The sequence below is a fragment of the Hibiscus syriacus genome, unplaced genomic scaffold (assembly GCF_006381635.1).
Source record: "Hibiscus syriacus cultivar Baekdansim isolate YM2019G1 unplaced genomic scaffold, ASM638163v2 tig00110339_pilon, whole genome shotgun sequence".
In the NCBI taxonomy this organism is placed as follows: domain Eukaryota; kingdom Viridiplantae; phylum Streptophyta; class Magnoliopsida; order Malvales; family Malvaceae; genus Hibiscus; species Hibiscus syriacus.
The window spans coordinates 1,272,759-1,298,627 of NW_024062692.1; the positions used below are offsets into that span (position 1 = coordinate 1,272,759).

At 34.9% G+C, this 25,869-nt stretch overlaps 4 protein-coding genes across 8 annotated transcripts; 3 read left to right on the top strand and 1 right to left on the bottom strand.

Annotated features, from left to right (window-relative positions):
• On the top strand, nt 1-8,357 carry LOC120120473 (GPI transamidase component PIG-T-like). The gene is made up of 5 exons (XM_039140107.1): nt 1-424; nt 1,381-2,640; nt 6,820-6,969; nt 7,053-7,233; nt 8,114-8,357. The coding sequence occupies exons 1-5, from the start codon at nt 182-184 to the stop codon at nt 8,293-8,295; spliced, it is 2,016 nt and encodes a 671-aa protein (XP_038996038.1). The 5' UTR covers nt 1-181; the 3' UTR covers nt 8,296-8,357.
• Nucleotides 8,358-9,768: 1,411 nt separating this feature from the next.
• On the top strand, nt 9,769-12,920 carry LOC120120517 (ankyrin repeat and SAM domain-containing protein 6-like). 2 transcript variants are annotated; one of them, XM_039140150.1, is made up of 7 exons: nt 9,769-10,076; nt 10,574-10,638; nt 10,748-11,019; nt 11,861-11,935; nt 12,028-12,051; nt 12,124-12,162; nt 12,625-12,920. In XM_039140150.1, exons 1-7 carry the CDS (start codon nt 9,970-9,972, stop codon nt 12,667-12,669), a joined length of 627 nt encoding a protein of 208 aa, XP_038996081.1. In that variant the 5' UTR covers nt 9,769-9,969; the 3' UTR covers nt 12,670-12,920. The 2 variants fall into 2 exon arrangements, with proteins under 2 accessions (XP_038996081.1, XP_038996082.1); XM_039140151.1 differs by having other exon boundaries at nt 9,771-10,076; nt 10,577-10,638; nt 12,625-12,919.
• Nucleotides 12,921-13,522: 602 nt separating this feature from the next.
• Nucleotides 13,523-16,468, top strand: LOC120120476 (E3 ubiquitin-protein ligase RNF4-like). Of its 4 annotated transcripts, none has more exons than XM_039140112.1 (6): nt 13,523-13,671; nt 14,029-14,289; nt 14,404-14,458; nt 15,520-15,635; nt 15,840-16,063; nt 16,285-16,468. In XM_039140112.1, the coding sequence occupies exons 2-5, from the start codon at nt 14,083-14,085 to the stop codon at nt 16,059-16,061; spliced, it is 600 nt and encodes a 199-aa protein (XP_038996043.1). In that variant the 5' UTR covers nt 13,523-13,671; nt 14,029-14,082; the 3' UTR covers nt 16,062-16,063; nt 16,285-16,468. The 4 variants fall into 4 exon arrangements, with proteins under 4 accessions (XP_038996043.1, XP_038996042.1, XP_038996040.1 ...); XM_039140111.1 differs by having other exon boundaries at nt 15,520-15,639; nt 15,844-16,088; nt 16,285-16,467; XM_039140109.1 differs by having other exon boundaries at nt 13,524-13,671; nt 15,840-16,088; nt 16,285-16,459.
• A 1,657-nt stretch (nt 16,469-18,125) lies between these two features.
• Nucleotides 18,126-21,232, bottom strand: LOC120120474 (E3 ubiquitin-protein ligase CHIP-like). Its single transcript, XM_039140108.1, has 8 exons — nt 20,932-21,232; nt 20,773-20,840; nt 20,618-20,681; nt 19,791-19,862; nt 19,030-19,163; nt 18,746-18,896; nt 18,535-18,645; nt 18,126-18,443 (listed from the first exon to the last, which is right to left on the bottom strand). The coding sequence occupies exons 1-8, from the start codon at nt 21,046-21,048 to the stop codon at nt 18,318-18,320; spliced, it is 843 nt and encodes a 280-aa protein (XP_038996039.1). The 5' UTR covers nt 21,049-21,232; the 3' UTR covers nt 18,126-18,317.
• Nucleotides 21,233-25,869: the final 4,637 nt, after the last annotated feature.

The following is a 25,869-nucleotide window of genomic DNA, read 5'->3' on the forward strand; positions in this document are numbered from 1 at the left end:
TTTACATCCTATAATTTATCATCCAAGAACATCTTCTACGATCGGCCAGGAAAAGGGGAGAAAATGAAAATGCCCTTCGTTCCTCAGGTAATTTTTTAAAGCTCCGTGGACTGAATGCTTCCGTGGCGGATTCTCTATGCCTCCTATTAGCGTAGTTCCAGTTTGTTAAGAAAACCCAGCAATGGCCCTTCTTCGAAGACCACTTCTCCTGCTCCTTATAGTAACTCATCAATTCTTGCAATTATGGATTGCTTTCGGATCGGTCAATGAAGAAGGCCAAAAACAAGAAGAATTCTATGAGGAACTGCTCTTGAAGCCATTGCCAGATCGCAAAGTGTTAACCCATTTCCATTTTCAAAGCTCTGCCCCTCCTACCTCGAATGGCCGCCACCACCACTTATTTCCAAAAGCCATTTCTCAGTTGGTACTTTCCCGGTTTGTTCTTTTATTTATATTTCTTTTGGGTCACTAAGAAATCTTGTTTAGAAAGCATACATTTTCCGGGTATTGGTTTTTTCAACTTCTTGCTTTTGTTTAATTGGTGTTAGAGAAGTTAGTTTAGCTTAGTTAAGTGGATTTCTTTAGCTTCTGAATCTATTGTTAGTTTAAAAAGCAAGAAGAAAACCCTCAGAATTGAATATTGGACCACTGTGTGCTGTAAGGTTTTGGGTTTGCTAGCTTTTGCTTTGCTTTTACCTAGATCTTGAATTCACATTTAGGGTTCGGAATCAGATGAAAGAAGTGCTATGGTGTTGTCAGCATAGGCTGAGTCAATTTATAGTTATTAGACTGCATCAAGTTACCAGACAAAGCAGGATTTAAAAGTTTGATTTATTAGCTTTTGTTTGATGAAAAATGGATACTATAATTATTTTTGTGGTTAAATAAAATAATTATCTCAGGAGCATTCAGCTTGGCCTAGTTAAGAAAATTCATAAGGGTTCTTTGTTTTTCCGTTTTAAGTCCTATTAGCTTCTACTGTAAAAATGTCATTCAAGCTGTCTGGTATATTCCGATGCAAGATATTGTTACTTCATTATTCTTAGGGTTCATGAGGATGAAATGATCTCACACAATGTTATGTCTAACGTGAAGTAAAAACTTGGCTACAAGTTATCTGATAAATATTATGCACTAATTGTATATGTGTTGCTGTAAATTTTATTTCCGTGTTAAGAAAAGACAATAGTTTTGATAAATAGTTTTTTGTAAATTTTAAGTAACTAGTGATTAAGATAAGTGGTTATGTTGTATATGTTATAAGTACACTCTAGTTTTTTTTATAGGACCACTTCCCTTGCACTGAAATAAAAATAATGGATGACTAGTTGTCTTTGCATTATTTGAAAACAGTGGATAATTATGAACATCTTTGAGCAGGTTCAGAAATTTCGAGTCAAGGAAATGGAGCTGTCTTTCACGCAAGGGCGCTGGAACTATGAAAGCTGGGGCGGATTTGATTCCATTCCAAGCAGCAATGCAAAGCCCCCTGGGGTTGAGTTATGGGCTGTCTTTGATGTCCCACAACATCTGATTGATCCTTTGTGGAAGAATTTAACACACACTCTTTCTGGTCTTTTCTGCGCCTCAATCAATTTCCTAGAGTCTAGTACAGCTTATTCTGCCCCAGAGTGGAGTTTTCCACTAGCTTCGGGCAGTCTGAGGTATGGTACATTGCCTCGTGAAGCTGTTTGCACAGAGAATATAACTCCGTGGCTGAAACTGCTTCCTTGTCGGGACAAAGCCGGGATTTCCACATTACTAGATAGGCCATCAATTTACAGAGGGTTTTATCATTCTCAGAGGTTGCATCTTACCTCAACTGGATCTGGTTCTGAGGGGATGGATCTAGGTATCATGTTAGAACAAACACTTACAGTTGTCCTCCAGCCTATTAGTCAAAGGGCCAGTCTGGTCCGTGATAGTGAAAAACATATTCAACCAAGCTGGTCTCTTAGTTCAATTTTTGGGAAGCAAGTTAGTGGAAAATGTGTTCTGGCAGAGACCAGTAATGTGTACCTTCTACTTGACAGGGGCTTAGTTGCTGAACTAAAACAACTACACAAAGAAAATGAGAAGTCAATAGAAAATTCTTTGACATCTGAGAATTTTTGGACTAATCCAAGCTTTGAGTTGTCTGCTAAGCCAGACAGGATATTTATAGAAGAATGCAGTTTGCTCAGCAAGAATTCTTCTGTTTTGTACAAGTTCGAAGTTGAGAAATACAGTGAATTCGAGCCATTTGATCTTGGCATAACTTGGAAGATTCCTATAGTTTGGTTGTGTCAACAAGCACCATTACATGCTAGCAGGTTCTTGACGGGAAGTGGAAATGAGAGGGGCGCCATTGCTATTTCCTTAAAATCTACACAAACGACTGAGGGATTCATGGGTGCTCATTCCAATGATGAAAGGTGTGAATTGCGAGTTGATGTTTTTCAAGTTGTGCCTTGGTATGTTAAGGTATATTTCCATTCTCTGCAAGTGTTTGTTGATCAACAACCTAAGGCTGTTTCAGATATTATTGAGAAGATTCACATTTCGCCTTCAAAAGACAAAGTGTCTCCTGGTGTGATGGAGTTGGTTCTGAAACTTCCTTGCAGCATGAGCTCAACTGCGTTAACAATAGAATTTGATAAGGTGCATTTTCCATTATTTTTATTTAGCTATTAGTTGATGTAGTTCTATAAATTTTATTCATCAACTCAATTTATTTGCTTTTACCTGAGAAGTGAATTCATTATTAAGGATTTGTTAGGACTTCAAATGTGGTACTTCTACATAAAGGTAATATGTTAGACTAGGTGATATTAGCTTTGAGTATGGTGAGTGTTTTTGTTGCTGCTGCATTGGAGTCCCCTTTTTTAGTTTAAGATGGAAAATTTGTTTTTGTAAAATCTATTTCTGATAAAGCAGCCTTATAAGTTGGCAATTTGAATGTTGTGGGTATACCTAATATTAACAATAAAATATATCTGAGCTCAGAAGTTGTCCATAAATGTTTGTAAGTTTGAACCAAAATATTCAACAATTTCCTTTTATTATAGATAACATTTTAACACAGACCTAGCCCAATATCTAGATTCTCAACCCTCTGTTTAATCTTTGAGCTCTATGCATATGATGAAACTTATCAATGCCTTAAATTAGATCATCTGTATGTCTAAAAAAAGGGATAAATCATCACAGGTTACTCCCATCATCCTCACAAGAAATTCTGGCCAACCATGAAGGGGCAACTTATGAAGTTTATGGAGGACTTTTATTATGGGAGAAATAGGACCATGGAGTCGATCATGCATTCATTTCTCTGATCCCAAAGAAAAATAATCCGGAATGTATTGAAGATTATAGACCTATAAGTCTAGTTGGCAGTCTCTATAAAATCATCTCCAAAGTTTTAGCAAGGAGACTAGTTTCAGTGATTCAGGTTATTGTGAGCCATTCACAGTTTGCATTTATTCCGGGGAGACAACTTCTAGACTGTGCTTTTATTGCAAACGAAGGTATAGACTGGTGGAGGAAGCATGGGCTGAAAGGGGTGGTTTTCAAAGCTGATTTTCAGAGGGCGTATGACTCGGTTGAATGGCCAATTATCTTTAGATTATTGAGAGTCATGGGCTTTGGGGAGAGATGGGTTTCCTGGATGAAATGTTGCCTCTCAACGGCGTCTATATCGGTATTAGTGAATGGCTCTCCTACAGAGGAGTTCTCGATGGGCAAAGGGTTGAGACAAGGATGTAGTTTGTCCCCTCTCTTGTTTAATTTAGTGGGGGAACTGTTAAACCGTATGTTAATGAAAGCGGCGGATGTGGGACTTTTTCAGGGTTTTGCTTTTGGAAGATCAGATTCCCTTAGTCTAACTCATTTACAGTTTGCTGACGATATGATTTTGTTTTGCCGAGACTCATCTACCTACATTCTTAATATTAAGAGAGTCTTGAGGATCTTTAGCATAATGACTGGACTCCATTTGAATTTGTCGAAGAGTAATTTGTATGGAATTAATGTGGATGACGAGGTATTAAACGAATGGGTTAAGGAGACTGGTTGTGCCGTTGGGGTTCTTCCAACAGTGTATTTAGGTTTACCATTAGCTGCAAAAAGAAACTTAGAGGCTCTTTGGGAGCCAGTCATGCAAAGTTTCAACAAAAAATTATCCGGATGAAAAGCTTCAACACTATCTATGGCGGGCATATTAGTGTTGATTAAATTAGTCCTATCCTCCTTGCCAATTTTCTTCCTCTCTATTTTCAGAATTCCGAGTAAGGTTTATAGGAAGTTGAATTCTATTATGGCAAACTTTTTGTGGGGGGAAGGGTCTTCAAAACGCCGAATTCACTGGGTGAACTGGAAAAGGGTTTGTCAACCCTTAGAGGAGGGAGGTTTGGGAATCCTGGATTTGAATTTCGCTAACAGAGTGCTGCTAGGTAAATGGGTATGGAAGTTCGCAAATGAAAAAGACACACTTTGGAAGAACATGATTTGCAGTAAACATTATGTGAGTATTCTGTCTTTAGACCTCAACAAGGTAGTCTCTCCTTCGGATTCTTGGATATTGAAGGGTATTACAAAAAACTACTTGGCAGAGGATGCAATTGGAAATGGTTTGAGATCTCATTCGAAGATTCAAATAGGCAATGGAAAATCGATTGCATTTTGGCATGATGTGTGGCTAAATGAGGATTCCTTAAAGAATCAATTTCCAAGGATTTATGCTCTTTCTAACAATAAGTGGGGAAAAGTTTCAGAGTTTGGCAGTTTCATGAGTAATAAATGGATTTGGAACATTTAAACGAGAAGAAATCTCTGTGATTGGGAGATGGATTACTGGATCCGATTGATGCCATTACTGGAGAATGTTGGTCTGTCTGATTCGGTGGATGATTTTCTGGCGTGGTCGGGGAAGGGAGATGGATTGTTCACCGCTAAAGCTTGCAGGTTGACCCTTTCTTCCAACTCAGGGGGTAGTCTCAGTTGGAAAAGGTTCGTTTGGTCAGGTTTGGCTCCGCCTAGAGTTGAAACTTTTCTCTGGCAGGTTTCTCATCAAAGACTGGCAGTTAGAACGGAGTTGATAAGGAGAGGTGTTACTTTGGAGGAGGTCTCTTGTCCGTTGTGTGCGAAACAGGAGGAAACAGTTCAGCATTTGTTCATATCGTGTCTGTGTTGTAAGATGGGTTAATAGGTCAGCCAATCTAGAGGCTGATGCCTTAGCTAAAGAAGGAATTGGCTGATTCTATTCTAGTCTTATATTTCGGGTGTTTTATGGTTGTTTCAAGTTTATTTGGTTGGTGGGGTGTATGATGGTTGTATCTTATGTAATTTTATGGTTCAATAAAATCCTAAGGCGCTCTTTTCCTCCTTCCACTGATTAAAGAGTTCATATAAACTCCATTAATCAAGAAGGGGGTTTTTAACGAGGCCTGAAATTCTTATAAAAAAAAATATCGTGTCTGGTTGCATGGGACCTATGGAGCAGTTTCTGGAGGTTATGGGGAGTCTCGTCAGTTTTGCCTAAAGGTCCAGTTTCTTTGTTGTCTTCATGGTCGGACTTAAGGCCAAAGTCAATAATATGGAGCTTTATACCGGGGGTAGTTATATGGTCATTATGGAAGGCTAGAAACTTGGTGGTTTTTGATGATTGGAAACTGGATAGACCTTCTCTTTTCTTCATATGCAGATTTAGATTGGTTAAATGGTTCCTAGCTAAGTACCCGAACGTTATCATTCAGGTTGACTCTCTTGTTGGGGACCCTACACTTGCTGACAAGCACCAGACTAGGGAACCTAAAAGGAATAAGGTTCAGGGATGGTTTCCTCCTCCACTTCATTTTTTCAAAGTTAACGTTGATGGGGCAGTTAGTGGGGATGGGCTGCTGGGGGGAATTGGGGGCATTTTAAGAGACTCGGAAAGGAAAATTCTTGGGTCTTTCTCGCACGCTGTTGGTCTAGGTCCTCCTCCACTCGTTGAGCTGAAAGCCATTGAGAAAGGCATTGACTTCTTTCTCTCGTCGAAATGGGCGATGAAAGGAAGGTTAATTATTGAGAGTGATTGTAAGTCAGTGGTGGATTGGATTTTGCTGCCGACATCATCTCCTCGGTTTCTTAGGTCGTTGGTTCAAAAAATTGCTTCCCTAATCTTGGAGAGGGAGATCATTGTAAGACTTATTCCGAGGAGCAACAATTGTGAGGCTGACACTTTAGCTAATCAGGGAATTGGATGAATATTTATAATTGCCTTAGAGGGTTTTCAGTAGGGTCTTGTTTTATTGAGGTTGTTAGAACTGTGATAGTTTTGCTATTGTTTATGAGAGGTCTGGTCGTATAGGGGGTTTGTTTAAGTGTTCTGTAAATTTTATGGTTTTGTTAGTCTGTCTTCTGGTTGTATATTATGTTCTGTGCCATTGATCAATAAAATCCTAAGGCACTCTTTTTCTCCCTTCGCTGATTAAGGAACTTTCCCAAAAGATCCATTAATCAAGAAGGGGGTTAATGAGGCCTATAATTCCTATAAAAAAAATATATTTCATTGAAATTTTCGAAAACCTTTTATCGCAGAAACTGCTGCTTCAGTAGAAATTGGACAAGGAGCTGCTGACCTTATATACCATTATAAATCTAAGACATTCTCTGTTTTTGGTTGACAACCATCTGTTTGAATGAAGTTAACAATTTTGAACTGAATGAAAAATAACATGCTTCTTCCTATCAAAAAAAAAAAAATAACATGCTTCTTGCATGATGGGCCAAACTTTAGTATGATTTCTGCTTCTTGTTTTGTTGTTGATTAGTTGATCCTCTATTGATGTGTCTGAATAGGGTTTTTTACATATTGATGAATACCCCCCTGATGCTAATCAAGGATTTGACATACCATCAGCTATTGTAAGCTTTCCCAACTTCCATGCAAGCATGGTTTTCCTTGAAAGTGACTCTTTGAACAAGTCACCCTTGTTGTCAAAGTTTCAGGTATTAGCCTCTCGAGTATTATGGTCTTAAACCTGATCAACTTGTGTTATTCTCATTTGGCATTTGCTTGATCTGTCATGCAGGAATGGAGTCATGTCATGTCTTACACAGAAGTATTACTGGTACCTTTGACAACTCCTGATTTCAGCATGCCTTACAATGTTATCACAATCACATGCACAGTGTTTGCATTGTATTTTGGATCGCTGCTCAATGCACTACGAAGGCGAGTTGCTGAGGAGGAGAGATTTCTTAAAGACAAATGTAAGTTTACTTCATGGAATAGGTCATATCTGTGCTTGTGACAATGTGGTTTTCTTAATTATTGTTTTAAATCATAACATCAATCTCCTACAATATCATGGTAATAGCCCTTTATGTGTAATTTGGTCAATACCACAAAGTCCAATTTGAAAAGTTCAATGCAACTTTGGTAACATCTTGTAAAGGTCATGTATATCCACTTATTTAATACTTGGTCAAATGGTCAGATGAGTAGGTTTGGAGATGAACCTGACATGAAAGGTGTAGACTGCACTCGTAGCAATCATTCTTCAATTTTGTGGTTTTTGTAAGTTGTTTGACAACATAATAATAATGGCTTTCTTGTTCTGATCTGTGTATCTGTCTATGATTCTTGTTGGGAAATTGGGATGCTGTTCCTCTCTGATTATTCTTTGGCATTCTTTTTGAACTTCTATTTCTTTGGAGATTGTTCCTTTCTTGTATAATTTATAGTTGTAAAAGGTATGAAAGATTGCATTCGTGGTGGTTTTCAAGGATCAAACTTAGTAAAACAACATGAAATAAAAGAAACTTCAAAAAAAGAAAAGAGAGAGAGAGAGAGAGAGGAGAAAACAACAGTTTCTTTTATTGCTGTAGCCGAGTTCATCTGTACACTGCATGCTGTTGCTTTGCTTTGAACGATCCTATCCCAAGGATACATCAACTTCATTATTTTCATCTCCCCACCATATTTGAAGAATTTTGGTTTGAAAGGAATTAAAGGGAGATCACAACAAGCCACCGTAAACCAATTCTTTTATGGTTTGATAAACCAGTATTCATGTTGTGATTGCAGCTTTTGATTTTTTGACTACATCTTCCTCTTTCTGATGTTTTCCTTTTATTTCTCGGCTTGCAGCTGCCAAGAAAACTGGTCAGCTACCTCTGCTGCTGTCAAAGTTGTCGGCCAAGCTTAGAGGTAGGCGTTCGGAACCTCCTCATTCGTCCCCAGTTTCATCATCCTTCATTAACTCTAAATTAGTATTCAAGGTAATACTCATAGCTGGACTCGCCGTATGTTGGCAGTACTACTTTTTATGAAGATATAGAAGTTTCAGTGTGCAATATGAGCAAAATGAAGAGAAAAAAAAATTAGTGTACCTTTGATTTAGTGAAAAAAGGTATTTTTGTAACATTTTGAGCTGTTGGTTATTTTGTTTTAGTCTTTGAAACTTTGAATATGTGAAGAAATTAACTAAACTTTGTACTGTGAAATTACGCTCATTTGCATCAAGTCGTTGAAAGTAAGGGCTTGAGCAATGATATATAGGGTTGGATAAAGAAAATTGATAAGATTTTGGTGTCTTTCATGTTTTGCTATTATTGTTCTTGATTATGTTACTCATGTTGCTAAAGTATGATAAACCCATGTTGCTTGGGTTCGAGATGAGTATCAGATATGAATATGTATTCAATATAGGTAGGGGTTGGGTTGGGGTAAACAAAATTTGATTCGATTAGAAAAATCAATTTTCATTTTATTTTGAGATTTTTGGGTCAATTTGGATTAGTGAGTCATTTTTCAAATTCGAGTTGAATTCAGATTTTATCAATTAGAAAAATTGAAAAAAAAATGAATGTGACGGTTTTGTGATTTAATTATTGATTTTCTTTTTCCTTCAAATCTTCATTCACTTTAAACACATTGTTTTTATCAAATCTAAATTGCATGCTCGTAAATCATTATATAATACCTGTGTAGTTACCATTTCTCATTTTTTAAATAAATTTCCTTTTTTCGCAATTTAATCTCTGAATTTTACATGATTTTCTCATTTCTTTTGTTTCTCTTTCGTTTTAAGTTTATTTTTTATATCAAATTTGAACAATATGTTCTATTGTCACTGTAGATGTCTATCTAACTTTAATTTTTATTTTTGGCAATAGATTTAATATTTTTTTAATTTAATCTCTGATTTTGTATTTTTTTTCAATTTGGTCTTTCAACTATATTTTTTTTAAATTATCTCTTTATTAATTTCTTGATTTTTTTATACTCTCATCAATATTTTATCTTTGAAAATATTCTTTAAAAATACTATTATAGATATATTTTATAATTTTAGATAAAATTTGATTTATTAAATAATATTACAAATCTTTTTTATACACATAAAAAATACATATAAATATATAATTAAAAAATCATTTAAATGTACCATACAAAATATAATAAATTGGTTGGTTTTTTCACATCGTCTTTGTATCCAATTAAAATGTGCATTTTCCGTTTGCTCATCTTTATCTTATAGTGACTTTGTAGCATGGGTAATGACAGCGAACGTGATCTTGGTGCATTTCATGTTAGAATATTAAACAATAATGAAACGAATTAGAAAAAATCGTATGAATTGGTGAAATTTGAATGGAAAAACTGGAAAAATGAGGGAATTTGGGCTCATGGGTTGCGAGCAAAGCGGCCTGTTTTATCTCTACATAGTCGCTGATGACGGTGCCTTGGCGTTGCTCCACTTTTCACTCTTCAAAATTCGAAAGCCCAAAAGAAGAAAAACCTTGAAATTCCTCGTGATAGTTAACATGCATTTACCTGATTCACTTGTGCAAACAAAAGGGCTTGTTTTCTTTTCGTCTTCACCCTGTTAGCTAGAATTTCAACTTTGGGAAACCATCTTTCTTCGTCTTCCTGTATTATTTTCGTTTCTCGCGATTTATAAAGGTTAGGGTTAGGGTTCTTCTTCTATATATCAAGTAGAGATGTACGCTGATCAACTGGAGGGTGCTGGAAAAAGGTCGGTGAAGGATAGACTCAATGGCAACTCCTTCGATAACTCTATTCGCTGGCGTCAGACCACAGGCAAGAGGTTGGGTTTTCTCTTCTTTTTCTGTTTGTTTCTTCAGGGATGATTGGGAATGAAAACTGGGGTTATGATAATTTTCCTTTTCATTTATTTGCTTTACTGTGATAACTTTTTTGCTTTGTGTTGAAACTTTTGGATGTTGAATCAGTTTTGCTGCTGAATTTATCCACGCTATTTTATTCAAATTTTCTTTGAAGAATTTGAGCACTGGAGTTAAAGATCAATTGAATGATAAAAACACGGTTATTATTTAAATTCATTTAGTTCAGGAGTTAATTTTTCTTGTTCCTTTGCTAGATCGGTAAAATTAAGTATGATGCTTTGAGAAAGGGGTTGGGGGCAGAGGTTCATTAGCTTTCAAAATATGTTTGCTGCACTTGTATTAGTTGATTTAGGTTTTGTGTCACTTTCTTTCACAAAGAAAGAAGTCAAATTTGACTTATTTACACTTTTTACCTTCATTTCCTAATCTGCGAACATCTTTCATGCCATATCTTTTGCAGGCAGAGGCAGGATGAGAAGTGGGAACATGATCTTTACCAAGATGATGTGCATCAAGTTTCAAGTATGGATTGCTTTACACAATCACATGCAGCTAAAGATATTGCTGCTATAGTTGTATGCAACTAAATTATCTGTATTTGTTTTTGACTGTGTGTTAATGGTTAGTGAAGATCGCAAAGTCAATGCTCGAGATCTTCGACTGAAGCTCCAAAGGAAAAGTCTCCAACAGGTTTCTCAAAGTGGGAGGGCTGCTATCTCAGGTGTGCGTGATCTTCGTGACAAATTATCTGGAACAATGAATCTGCAGCCAGAAAATGCTGATCCACCAAAATTAAAACCAGATGTTAACAAACCAGCCAGGAGAAGTGTAGCAGTTGAAACATCTGAACCAGAGCCCAAAAAGGCTGGAACTATGGCAGCAAAGAAGAAGGCTCAGCAAAAGGTATAGAACTTCCTCACTTAATATTATCATCTCTTAACATCTTTTGGCTCTTAAGGACATCGCCACCCTACCCCTCCCCTTCCTGTCCGGTCCCTCTATTATAGGGATTGGTTCAAGTTAGTCTCTCTGTTGTTAAATGGACCAATTTAGTCCTTGTATTAGTAAAAAGAATCAAAGAAGGTTGAATTTTAACATAGTTAACATTTATTGTTTAAAAAGGACATGAAAATTATTTTTTCCATTTGCAGTTCAACTCCAAACAAAGGGTTTTATTTGTAGAACCATAAAAGCTTTAAAAATATCAACTCTGTTAAACAATGGTTGACATTTTTTATGCAGTAAATTGTCACTCTGTAAAAATTTGGCCTTACTTGATTCTTTTTACTAGTATTGGGAGTCAATTGATCCATTGAATAGTAGCGGCACTAATTTGAACCAGCCTCTATAATAGAGGGTCCTGCCATGAATTTGCCATAAGGCGAAGGAATGGCTACCTTTTAGTTGCTGTAGAGGATGATATGATACACGATATTGTTATACCTTGACAATCCATTTTTTATAGTGTTTTATGTTTATAATTTTTTTAACTGATGAGCATGATAAATTTGTTGCAAAGCTTTGTTTTGTCTCCCTTGTTTTCCTCCTGTCAGAGGTGGATGGGGAACTGGGGATCAAGAACTTGCCCTGTATGGTATACATATTTCTAGGGCTCATTTACATCGGTTTGCAATTTAATGATGAAATGCACTACATTGACCTTCATATGTTAGTTGTTTAAGCTGCAACTTAAGAGCCATTTTAGCTATATTTTAGTGTCTAAGCTGTGTAATTTCTTCTGCAGGTTGATGCATCAATGGAGGGCTTCCTCCAGTCTTTGGGTCTTGAGAAATATGCGATTACTTTTCAAGTTGAGGAAGTATGTTGTTTTATGCTTTATTTTGTATTGTGTATCACTCGCCCCTTTTCATATTTTAAATCATTGCTTGAATTAAAGGCCTCCTTCTGCAGGTTGATATGACAGCTCTTGTACACATGACTGATGATGATCTGAAAGCATTTTTTCAAGTTGAGGAAGTATGTTGTTTTATGCTTTATTTTGTACACATGACTGATGATGATCTGAAAGCATTAGGCATACCAATGGTAACTTCAAGTGAACCTTCAACACGTGAATCCACAAGTTTTATATGTTCAATTTTCCATACAACTAAGCTGTACTGAATGTTTGTCTCGGTTGATGAGGGATTTAAACAGGGATGAATCGTATATTATGAGTTCTGAACCATGAAATAATTGTGTTACTTTACCTCTTGTTTTCTCCAGTTTTCCAATTTGAGATGCTCGAAATGTTTGCTTCTTTTGAAAAAAGTTAAGGCATGCCCCGGTAAACTTATGAAAATCAACTATAGTACAAGTAATGCATGTGCCATAGATTTATGAGGTTTAAAACATTTCTTTGACTATGCAACCCATGTTTTCTCTCTCCCTTTTTTTGTTGTATGCATGTATAGGAAGTATTCTATTTTCCCATTCTCCTACTTGTTTCCTCTTCCCTTCCCTTCATTGCACATCCTTTTCAGCAAGTTTTTTATGGTATACTTGCAGGGCCCAAGGAAGAAGATAATTCTGGCATTGGAATCAAGAGGCTGACATTCAGAGTAGCAAATGGGTTGTTGCTGGTCTGGACATCACTACTAGATTAGCAGGGATGTGATTTGGCTTCATTGACAAAAACATGGCTTCATGAGCTTGTTATTGAATCAAAGGATGGAGTAACCTTAGATTGCATGTAAGGGCTTCTGTTAGAAACTTTTAGCTAATCTTATGTTAATTAAGTGAATTGTTTTAGATGCATGTTAAAAACCCAGATCAATTGTAAAGGATGATTTTGTGTTCAAATCGTGTGTGATGCAAAGCCATCTTCTTTACATATAACTGCTGCAATGGTTATGATGATACAAGGGAATAGTTTTGCTTTTATTTTTTTCCCCAAAGAGGAAGATAAAATTGTAATCTCCAAGTCTCATTAGCTTTTATATCTCCCTTAAAATTGAAAATGATATAGAATATCACTAAACTATGTGAAAATGATCTATTAACCACTTATAATATTTAAAAAAAATCGTTGATTCACATGAAGTAAGTATTTCGATAGCAAAAAAATTATTGTTATTCATTGTTGTTTCAAGTTTGAATATCATGAATGTTAAGAGTGTGAGTGTTCAATAATAAATAATTAAAAGATATTTTTGAATAAATAATATTTATACTTAAAAAGATAATACATATATCACTATAAATAGAGTTAAACTTATAATGAGAGAATAATAATATATCCAAAGAGTCTAATTGATGAATTCATAAAACAAATTTTTAAAGAAATCGACATTGTGCTTAAACACTTAACACACGTAGTCATTAAAGAAATCGTGCCACGTGGGAGCAAACGATTTCTGGATTTGTGCCTCGCAATTTCTTTCCATTTTCTCGCACTCTGAAAATCTTTGTTCTATTTATGAACCCTAGATACAGAAGATTTTCAAGAGGTTTCTTACCTTTGCTCGCTTCTTTCTTTGGATTGCCCTTTTCTTATTTTTTTTTTGGGAAAAAATGGAATTCTAAAAGGCCTCTCGATTTGGGCATGATTTCAATGTGCGGTTTTTAACTCTCATAAACTCTCTTGTCAATTTCTTTCTTTTTTCTTGTCCCGTTCTTTTTAATCATTGTATTAGTGTTCTAATTGATGTTCATCTGCTGAAAATTTGGGATTTTTTGGCTACATTTGTCTGATTGTTTGATGTGTGTTCTTAAACCTTTTTGAGTTCTGATTCACGAGTTTATCATTTGGTGTTATTGTTGAGATTGAACTTAGTGATTAGTGAGTTCCTTGGCAAGTGCTATTTGGTACTTAAGTCAAGTGAAAGAATTTATTGCTTGCAGTGACAATTTGATGTTGAAATTTATGGTGAACACAACTCATGAAGGTGTGTTTTTTCTTTTTCAGTTTAGGTTATATTAAGGTTGCATGTTTGGATACTGCATAGATAAAATCATAGGTTGAACATGAGCACTGTAGAAGCAAGGGGCCCTTCTCTTAGAAGGTATCGACAAAGGAAGGCAGTGCTGGATCTAAATGCTCCTCCCAGTGAAATCAGGGAACAGGAGGGTACTTCCCAGCAGGCTGGATCCGAGGAACTGACTGATCACCCTGCGCAACCTGCAACTATTGATGATGATGTAATCGAATCTTCTGCTATAGCATTCGCTGAGGTAAGCTTCTCTTAATAATATTTTGTTTTTACATAAACTATACATGAAATCTGTCTTTATGGATTCAATTGCATCATGATGACTATTATTAACTTCCTTGGGGTTTTATGCTAGGCTAAAAACAATTCAAGGAGAAGCCGTGGGAGGACAGTCGTCGATGTAGATTCAGGTAGTTAAATTAGGAGGGGTGGATGCAAATAATGTTTTCCTTTTCATAATGTGCTGCCTGAATTGTCGAAGCATGTTGCATAAAAGAAGCTATAATCTGAATGAACTACCTTGCTCTATTTATCTGCATGAAGTCTAAAGATTCCTTTTCATATTGACGCCCTGATTAATGTTAAAATCTGAGGTATATGTCCTGCAGATTTTGATTCCTGTCTTGATGTTTTATTATTTTTATGAGTTATGGGTCTTTAGAAAAAATTAAGCCTACCCTCCCTTGTTGAATCATAAGGGACTTAGTTCTCTTTATTTATTTATTTATTTTTGTTTGTGATAAAATTACCAAATGAAAAAAAAAAGATTAACAAAGAAATGAAAGGAACCTGGATGTTTTCTCTTCGGGTGACTTTTGTGAAATGGCAATTAGAAGCATTACAGTCACAATCACAATCAGTTAACAGAACACAGTTTAATCCAAGCGGAGATCTAGGTGACATTATGTGCATCATAATTCATTAGAAGAAGCCTATGAATAAAATATTTCTTAAGGTACTTTTGATGATTGCACTAAAACAGATATAAAACCGGAGGTAATCTTACTTTGATTTATATGTCCTTGAGTTTATAGAACATCATTTTGTGTGCAGTTGCTTTTACATTTAGAATAAATGGGCACTGAATGGTAGACTGTAATATTATATTAATATTTGATAACATTGTAGTCTATTAGTTTGTTGAGGGGATTGTAGTATATACACACATTTCTCTGGTTTTTGAAGCTACTTGTTTGCCCTTATTTGGAACTTGCAGCTTGTGAAGTGGGTTTTACTGTTTATTGATGGCTCAAGTACTAGAGTAAAACAAATCTTTACTTCAAGTGAGGTAAATGTTATTTTGTGGTGAACTGGTCTTTTTCAATCTTATATTTCTTGTGTGACTGGGTAGGTCAATCAACTTGGAGTGTGGTGGTTCTTTATTTACTTCATTTATTCTTTTCTAGTTGAAATGCTGAACCGTAGTTACTAGGTATTTGAAGTTGTCGTATCTCACATCTCCTTCTTCCAGGGTGGCCTGCTCGGTCAACTAATAATAGCCAGAACAGATGCAGGGAATTTCTTTCAAGCTCAACAGCTATCAATTGCGATCATTATATCAATTTGGAGAGTTCACCGCGGTCTATGGTAAGAACTCATTTCTTGGTGCTTTCGAAAGATGACAGGTAGATATTTTCGAATGCAGAATGTACATATTTGGCTGGCAATCAGATCTAAGACATTGTGAATGGACATCTATTTCTTTCCATTCACATGCTCTCACACAGTTGACCCTCAGGATCTTTATTGAATTTATGAATGCTTAAGACTTACTAATTAAATAATTGGCAGGCAGAAGAAATTATAAGGCCGCAGCCTTCTCCCAAGGAACCAACCTTCAACTGTCCGATTTGCATGGGTTCATTAAAAGAGGAGATGTCAACAAGATGTGGGCACATTTTCTGCAAGGCGTGCATCAAAGCTGCAATAGCAGAACGGGGAAAATGCCCGACATGCAGGAAAAAAGTGACTGTGAAGGAACTAATTAGGGTCTTCCTTCCATCAGCCAGCTGAATGTGAGCTTCATATCCAATTAGTGACGTAAATCTGCTGTTCTATGTGCATGTGTGTCTCTTTGGTTTAATAATATCTATTACAGAAAGAAAATCAATTCAAATGCTGTCAAAGTGAATATTTTATATCTGTTACGCTAAATTTCAAATCTGTGGCAGTTTTTTTTAATGATATTATTCATTCTTTCAAATTACGTCCTGATTATGATTACTGTTTATTTCAGGGATAATACAAACTGCCATTGAAAATAGAGAAACAATGCAGTTGGCACGTCAACGGAGCTATTTTTTTAACTTCAGAATTTCCAAGATGTGCAGCTTTAAACTCATGTTATAGCAGACAAATCTGCCTGTTGATAATTTGTTCACCTCAACTTCATTGTTACTTGAATTAAACCTAGACAAACAACTTATTTATGTACAGTAATAGAAAGCAAAATCAATGAATGTCCCTTATATTGCACCTCATGCCAAGGTTCATGAACTGATCAGTCACAGTTGTCGGCCTGTTTTGCTGGAAATGGTTAATTGCATTAGGCAAGCTTGAAAGGTAGTAGCCTAAGTTCCCTATGTTGAACTCAAATGACCCCATGACAACCATAATAGCTTTTTCTTTGGTTGAACATGAGTTGTCGTGGTCGTTGGGGCTGTTTGTTTGAAATCTCACATATTTAGAGTTCTTTCTTAATTATTTGTTGACAGACGATATCAAGGAAAGAACACTAGAAGCTTGTGGACTTTCCATTGATTCAAGTACTAAAGGTACAAAACATAGCTCCTACTCAAACTACGTGGTACGATTACATTAATCCTTAAGGCATCAAGTCCCGGATCATACGGCACTCTTTATTAACGGCAATGGTGTAACTGGTAGCTGTGAACACTGTGGTGACTATGAACTCACACCGGTGGGTCATGGCGATGAGTCAATAACATTCCTATTACCATGGGCATCAGCTTTAGTGACTTTATTCAGAGGTGTTCCAAGGAATGGAAACAGACCTCCACAGCATCCTCCAAGTCCAAGCCATGGTGGCCTAAGGAAGGGAAGTGGCAAGCCAAATAAAGGAAGGCCCCATGGACCAAGGAGACCTTGGGGGCTGTAAACCTGGTCTTTCACCGGCGTATCCCTTGCTCCTTCACTCAGGATAATGGCCATGAGAAATACAAGGAATATTGTTGCCATTTTCATCTTCATATTACTCGCTCTACTACCTCTTATCTCTTGGGAAACCTTGTTTCATTTCGACCCCATTTTATAGTGGAATTGTGGTGTTCTAGTTGCTCTATTTGAAAGGTATAATTACTGCACTATGCAATGGAAAGCTTGCTTCTTTTAGAAACCCTCCAATATTTGACACTGTCAGTTGGTCATTGCTGTTAATGTTTACATATTCATATTTACTAATAGGTGTAAGATAATGAAAGTATGTGAAACTGGTAGATGGACAATTTAAGCACCTTCTATGCTGGATAGGGCAATTGGTCTAAATAAATAGTATTAAGTACCAATATGCATTAATATTAAGCATTGCCATTTCAATATCTCTGAAGCCTTCTGATGTCTAAAATTCGTATATTACTTTTCTTTCGGCATTGAACAGAGTTGGTAGAATGTCTACCTCATCGCATTCACAGACTGCCACTACAACCTCCTACTGCACTCCAATTTTAATAAATCCAATCATGATAATATCATACGACATGTGAGTGTGACGTAATTATGTTTGAATATTTAATTGAGTATAATTAAAAAGTAAACACGATAAAAAAATTTGTTCAAAATTCATATAATATTATATATATGGACGTATTTACTTAAATATAATTACACTTGATCCTATAGTTGCACAACATAGAATAAGGAAGTACTAATTTGATATGGAGAAACTGTACCTTCTTCCTACATCCATCAATTGATAAAACAGATACGAAGTCGCACAAACTCATTGTGTTTATAAATATGTCTATACTAAAGTTGCTGCCGGTTTCAATAATCAATTATAAACTATGAAGAAATCAAGTTTTATAACCATTTATGTAAAAAGTATAATATTTCTTTCTAGTTCAATTGGTTTGGATAAATATGTACAAGGTTATGACAATAACTGTGCAATTTCAAAGGATCACATGCCATGGTATTGCTTAAACCAAACATAGATATGCAGAATTGCTGACTGACCAATTACTTCCGAATATTTCACTGTGCTGGTAAATAATTGGCATGTCCAGCAAAGCTACATCAATATTTCGCCATTTAGTCCATTTTGTAAGCCCAACCGTGCTTATCTAGATATGCTTGGACCGCTTCCTTTATTGCCAAGTTCGGAAAAAGCTGGGATTGATCGAGTGGTTCACGTGTGATTGGATCAAATTTACCAACCTGATATCCATCAAGAAAATGATCAACTCTAGCGTGAAAAGAATGATAAAAGATGTTTTAAACAACTGCCCATAATTCCAAAGCAAGTCACCTTCTGAAGATGCTCAAGGATCACTGCTCTCTCATACGTAACTCCACTAGGAGTAATAACAGGATCACGGAAAATATCAAGTGTTATTTTACAACACAAGTAATCCGGCACCTGAAATTTTCCATCATATCTCCGAAGGAATACAAAAATAGCATGTATAACCAAAAACATAAACAATATACATAGAGTAATAAGAAAACCACATTCTTACCACAGCAGGGACGTCAGCTTCACCAGCTTTCCTAAACACTTGTCTCAGAGCCTCCAGTTGTTTCATATGAGCAATACTACCCTCGTCTAAAAAATCTTCTGGTTGATCATCAAGGAAATATTTTTCTCTAAGAGCAGTTTCACAAGCCTCCCTGCAAAACATAGGAAATAATAGCATGAAGCAAAAAAAAAAAAAAAAAATTACGAACAATTCTCCATCGGAAACTTGAACAGAAGTAATCATTCCCCTCAAATCAAACGTCTAAACTCACAGGGATCACATACTTCAAACTTTGCAATTCCCATGAACGCTTGGAAGATGCATCCTCCCATAGCAAGTACTTTGCTTTTGCAAGCTCTTGCCAAATCTCATCTACCATATAACCCTTTGGATTTGCACCCCTTCCAAGATCCAATGCCTACACAAGATAATTAGCTTTTGAAGTTAATATGGTGCTGGCATAAGCAAATGTTACACTCAATTAAGGTTCATAAGACCTGGTCATTATACTATTCACAAAACTGACCACGTTGAAAGCAAAATATGCACTAATACTAGAACTATTTTCCACACTCGTAACATAATGCCAACTATTGTTAACATAGTAGACCTCAAATTCATCCACTTAACCTCTAAACTCCATGAGCTAAGACCAAGCTTGACAAATGCAAAAACTAAAAAAGAATCTGCAAAATATCTTGCAAGACAATGTTTCCTGAGCAAAATATAACTCTGACAAATAGTCTTTCTCGTGATATGATATTTTTGTCTTCAATGCTCTGGGCTTGTTACTAGCAAGAAAGGGTGGAACAAAAAAGAAAAACTCTCAGATGCATCCCAAATCAAAATGTATTTTTAGTTATATTATTCTTGCCAATCAACACCCCCCCTTACCCGACAAAATCTCAAATCTTTTTGTCAAGGATCCAAGTCTATATGATAAACTATACCAAAAGCGTCCAGAATGCAACTGTAACAAATTAAAGGGTTTCATGCATATCATTCCTGATTCAAAATAAACAGAGATTCATCATGGTATCCATACCTTTTGTAGTTCCTTGACCCCTTCATCTAATTCTTTCTTCTTAAGCAAGGCGAGCCCCAACATGTAGTGTGCCTATCAAGTAACCAAATGTAAGTGTACCCAGAGAGTAGCAATAGTAAAAGATAAGGTACACAACTACACATAAAGCATAAACTACGCAAAACCACAGTTTTATGTTACCAAGCGAGGAACACATGAAAATGAACATAATTATGATTCTACAAAGTTAAACCTGCAGCAAAAAGTTTAGCAAGTTTGAACAAAAGGAGGTTACATGTGAAACATTTACGTAATAAAATGAAAATGAACATAACTATGATTCTACTAATGAGCAGGACCTAAATCAGCTGAAGAAATGGATAATGCCCCACATTGCAAAATCAAATTTCACTGTCACCTTGAAAAGGAAGAAAAATGCTAGAACTATATCGCCATTTAGATTCTGCATTGGAAATTAAGTTAAACAACCAAAGACACATGATTATCACAAGAGTAAATCCTTACAAAATCCTTAAAAGTCTATTAATAATTAAACTTGAGTCATTTCCTTAAATCCTTCCAAAATAGTTAGAGAATGAAGTATAACTCAATGTCAGGCTGACATGAAGCTTAAATCACCTTAAAACTCGCCTGAGACATGCTTATTGTTCCACTAAAACATGAATTACAATTACATCCGACAAAAAAGAACAACGGCCCCAAGGCAACAAAGAAGAAGTCAAATTTCAAGAAATGGATGGGTCATGGGTGCGAGAAATTTCATGATCATTAGACGCGCATCATATTCTAAGAATCGCCAAAGGTAACAAGAAATGAAAGGAGATTACCTTAACGGAACTGTGGTCTAGCTGAATAGCTCGCCGGCAATCCTCTTCCACCTTCGACCAATCACTGCGTGATACCAATACCCAAATGAAACCAAGAAAAGAGAAACATTCAAAAACCTTTTATAAAATTACTTATAAAAGGATTGAATACATACTTCCTCTTGCGATGGCAAAGAGCGCGATTCGTCCAATATACAGGAACATTAGGGCATAAAGTAATGGCCTTTAAACCCAGAAAAATACATCATTTAGAAAAACAACAGCAGAAATTTAAGAAAATCATATGATAAATAAAAGGAGGAAAAGGTTTTAACCTCAGTATAAGCATCGATTGCAGCCCCAAAACGATCTTTCTTAAAATAAATGTTGCCATCTTTCCTCAATTGCTCAGCTTGTTTGGCTGCTGCGCTCAATGCCGAACCCAACACCATTTCCTCTTTCTTCCCTTCTGTTCACCGTAAAGCGTAAACCGATGATCTCTGCGCTTCCCCCTTCTAGAAGCTTCTTTTTACAAAGAAAAGAAATTTCCTTCTTATTTTATATGCAGAAAATGAAATGAACGGAAGCAGTAAGGAGGCTTCGATGAGGATTCAAGATCGTTCCAGGTGAAAGCAACCTCAGAACGCCGAACCCTCTTCTTTTTTATGTACTATTTTAAATTGGGTAAACTACAAGTTTGTTTGCCTTTATTTCAATTTTGTTCAGTTTTAATCATTGAATTTGAAGGAATTTTTTTAACTTGTGATTAATTATAGAGTAAAGTACATAAATGATCACATTTATAGGATATTGTTTTTTCATTTATCTACTATTACAAGTTACAAAATGATCCTCTAATTATATGAAGTTGTTTTGTTGAGTCCTTCGACTATTAAAAGTTACAATATGGTTATTCGACTATTCATTATGTTCCAAACTCATTTTTTTTGTTAAAAAAACTAACGATCTTCAGGGACGGACATTAACATGCTGACTGAGATATGATAGTTGTTTGAGATTATAATATCAAATTTCATCATATCTCAGTTAGTAAGTTAACGTCCAGATCAAATTATCATTAATTTTTTAACGGGAAAGGACACGTTTGTAACATAATGAATAGCGGGTGACCATTTTGTAACCTTTAATAGTCAAAAGGCTCAACAAAGAAACTTCCTATAGTCGATAGATCATTTTATAATTTTCAATAGTCAAAGAACTCAATAAAACAATATCCTATACTCAGGGGATAATTTGTGTACTTCACCCTTAATTATAATGTCAATTCAATAAATTTTAGACACTAAATTATTAACTTTTATTACATTATTGACGTGATATGTTAGTAAAATTATTTAGTCTTAAACTTGATCCTTAAATTTTAGACATGTGAGAAAAGTCTTATGCCTAGTGTATGAATAATGTATTTGATTGGACAGTTATACTACATTGATTGACTTTATAAGACAATTGTTGATATGTGTGACCTATGAACATTTATGTATGTGTAATCAGGTATTGCTCAATTTTATAACATGATTTCTTAATGACACCAGGTGTCATTACCATTTATTATTGTTGATATTATCTGATTGTTAGGTGACACCAAGTGTTTCATTGCTATTGATACGTTTGTGTGTATAGTTTATGAATATTATATATGATACTTGCATCTTGTGATGCTTGCAAAAATATTGATTTTGTTATTGTGTGATATTTTCTACTTGTCTTTATCTATGATATTTTCTACTTGTCTTTATCTAGGTATATAACAAGCTAGTATCAGAACATATCTGAGATAGATTTGATCACAATAATGATATCTTTGAAGTACGAAATTTTATTATTAGATCACGACACCAGATTCACATTATGACAGGTGAAGATGCAAACAATTCTTATGCAAATGAATTCAGAATATGCTTTATTAGGGATAGATAAAATACCTTCACCATTGACGTTTGAGGAAAAGAATGTCCAGGTCAAAAGATCTTATCGTAATTGCATCTACACCTTTCAAATGAAATTCTACATTAAAGAAGAATATCACAGTTGTGTTATGGTTGGACTTGGAGCAACTATTTATGTCAAAACTTGTATCTTGCATATTGCAATTGAAACAACATCTTTACTCTCATCGTTGGGATAAAGGTATGTCGTTAGTAGATTACTTAACTACCTTTAAAGAAATTATCTCAGATTTAGAGACCATGAAATTCAAGTATGATATAGAAGATTCATGGTTAATTTTACTTTGTTTGTTGCCTCCTTTTTATTCGTCATTTCGACATACAATTTTGTATAGTTGTGAATATCTCATAGTTAATTAAGTTTATGATGCCTTAGTCTCTTATGATAAGATATAATATAAGGAGAATGACTCGTTATTCGTGGAAAGATTCAAGGATTTTTTTTATTAGTGACACCAAAACCAAGTCAAAATGAAAGAACCCATGAAAAACATATGATTGTAGCAAAAAAAAGATACATTAAGATCGAGTGCTATAAGTTGTATAATAGAAACTAAAAGGATATTGCAAATCACAAGGAAAAACAAATAGAAAAAAATTGGTAAAGTTGACGTAGCAGAAAACAATGACGTCGATGACAATAAGCTTCTAGTTGCTTTTGGTGATTACTCTATATCAATTAATGGGTGGATTCTAGATTCTAGTAACATCTTTCATGTGTTCTAATCAGGATCTATTTGTGACGTATAAAATTATGTCTATAAGTGATATGTTTATGGGGAAATAATACTTCTTATAAAATAAGATATATTGACATAATCAAGATTAAAATGTTCAGTGAGACTGATTAAACACTTTGTGATATGATGAAAGCAATCCACTTCTTCAACTGCAATTTTGTCCCAAGTTTCCTAATTGGAGCACCTTTATTACATCGATTGCAGTTCAAAAACGCAGAAGGTACAATTAGGGATAATTTATCTTTAGTCTTACCTTTTCAAGTGTTGGAACTACAGAACGTGAAAGCCGTCTTGGAAGGTTTTAAACGAAATTTAGAAGCAAATGATTCTATTTGGGCCTATAGATAGATTACCGAGAAAGACGATTGCAAATGACATTTTTGGGGGGAAATTATGCATTTAGTACCTAACCATTAGTTTGGTTTGTTTTAGTTCTTAAAACTTTCAACTTTTTCAAAAGAATACTTGACATTTAGTTTTTATTTCATTTTAGTATCCATCCGTTAAAAATTTAATGGTATTTTTGCACGTGACACTTGTTTATGGGTAAACTACATCATTCATCACTTAACTATTTTCTCACTCCTATTTTGATCATTAAAGTTTAAAATTTTCAATTTAACTGCTCAACTTTTAAATTGCTCACGTTTTAATCACCCTAATTTATTTTACTAATAATATTTTGTTACATGCTATTTTTTTATTATTTTATTAATATATAATTAAAATAAAAAAATAAATTTTAAAGTTAGAGTGATTAAATTAAGAGTAATTTGAAAGTTAAGTAATTAAATAAAAAAATAAACTTCAATGACCAAAATAGAAGTGAGAAGATAGTTGAGTGATGAATGATATAATATACCCACAAAAAAGTGTCAAGTTGTAACAATTCTGCTAAATTTTTAACAGCTAGGTACTACAATGAAACAAAAACTAAAAGTTAGGCATAATTTTGGGAAAATAGAAAGTTTAAGAACTAAAACATACCAAAACTCATAATTTAAGTATTAAACACGCAATTTACCCTTTTCTTTTGCCGTTCATGAATCAAGTAATGAACAATCAGTTTCAGTAAGGGGTATACCTAAAATTTAAAATTAATATATATTTTTGGTATTTTATTTATACTTTTAATTGATAATTTATTTTCAACTCTTATACAATTTTATAAATTTCTTTTTAAAATTTTAGAAATATACCTTTAGCATACGTTCCTATGTCCATCTGTGGTTTTTCTTTTCTAAATTCTTTGAATCTCTAATGGCTAAATTTCATCACTATAATAAAGAATTGGACCTCTTCTTCCCAACTCTTGCATTTCCTTCCGGCTACGGATTCATGTATATTTCAGGATGGTCACGTGTTCATCTTAAAATCTAATTTTTTATGTTTATTGTTCATTTTCTGATAGTGCGCCCCTGAAATTTGATTGGTGTCTATCCATGTAGCGACTCATATTTATCCGATATTACCTTATTCATATTTATTATGTTACATATTTATAGTATATGATACACATATATTATATGGTGTATGCGTATTGCATATTTAAGATGTTACTTACATAGTGTGCATATACATACATTGTATTCATATTTATATGTGTATATTATTCAGTATTATATATTTTTTTTATTTATGTTATTTATTAACAATGTTTGGTATTGTGTCAGGCTCGAAACCCATTACAAAGATGTTGACCCATTAAACCCAACAGTGATCCAACAATAGCAACCCGGATTTGGAACCCGACCTGAGACCCAGGTCCACTGAAGCCCGACCCGAACTGACCTTTCACCCAAAACAGTTAGGGTTTGCAAATCCTAACTCTTGCCCCTTCTTTCCTTAGCGCCGCATATCCCTCAGCAGCCAAACACGCAAGGAGCGGGTCAAACCAATGGCAACAAAGCCACCTCCAAGTTTCCCATCGACGTGATATCATGGGACTCACCAACAAACAAGGAAACAAGTATTTCAGTCCAAGAGGAACTCTAGAAACCAAACTAAAAATAGATTTTCTAAGACTATAAATATGCATGTAAACAATGAGAAAAGAGAAAAATACACATGTAATACCCCAAAAATTTAGACGATGACCAAAATGAAAATTTGGAAAGTTTGATGGTCAAAGTAGAAAATTGGGAAAAAGTTTAGGGAATTAAGTGATAATTTCCTAAAAAGAATTTTATTCCATAAATAGATAGTTTACTCTTGAGAGTGGAGTTGTATAGAAATCATATTTATGGATTTGGAAATTTTAGTAAAGAAAAAATTAGAAAGGGTTAAAGTCCGATAAGGAATCGGTAATTCAGATCGAATTGGAATTTTACAAAACTTTGAAGGATGTTATAAAATGGCTGGAAATATTATTTTAATATTTTGGATCAGATAAATTTGGTTTGAAAATGTGCAATTTTTCAGATTTAACCGAAACAGCGGATTTAGTGACTAAAACACAATTTTTGAAAATTCAAGGGAAATTTCAGAAATAAAAGTTAAAATAATTCAGATTTGACTTTGAAATATGATAAGGATGAGTTGTCATGGTTTTATGGTAAATAAA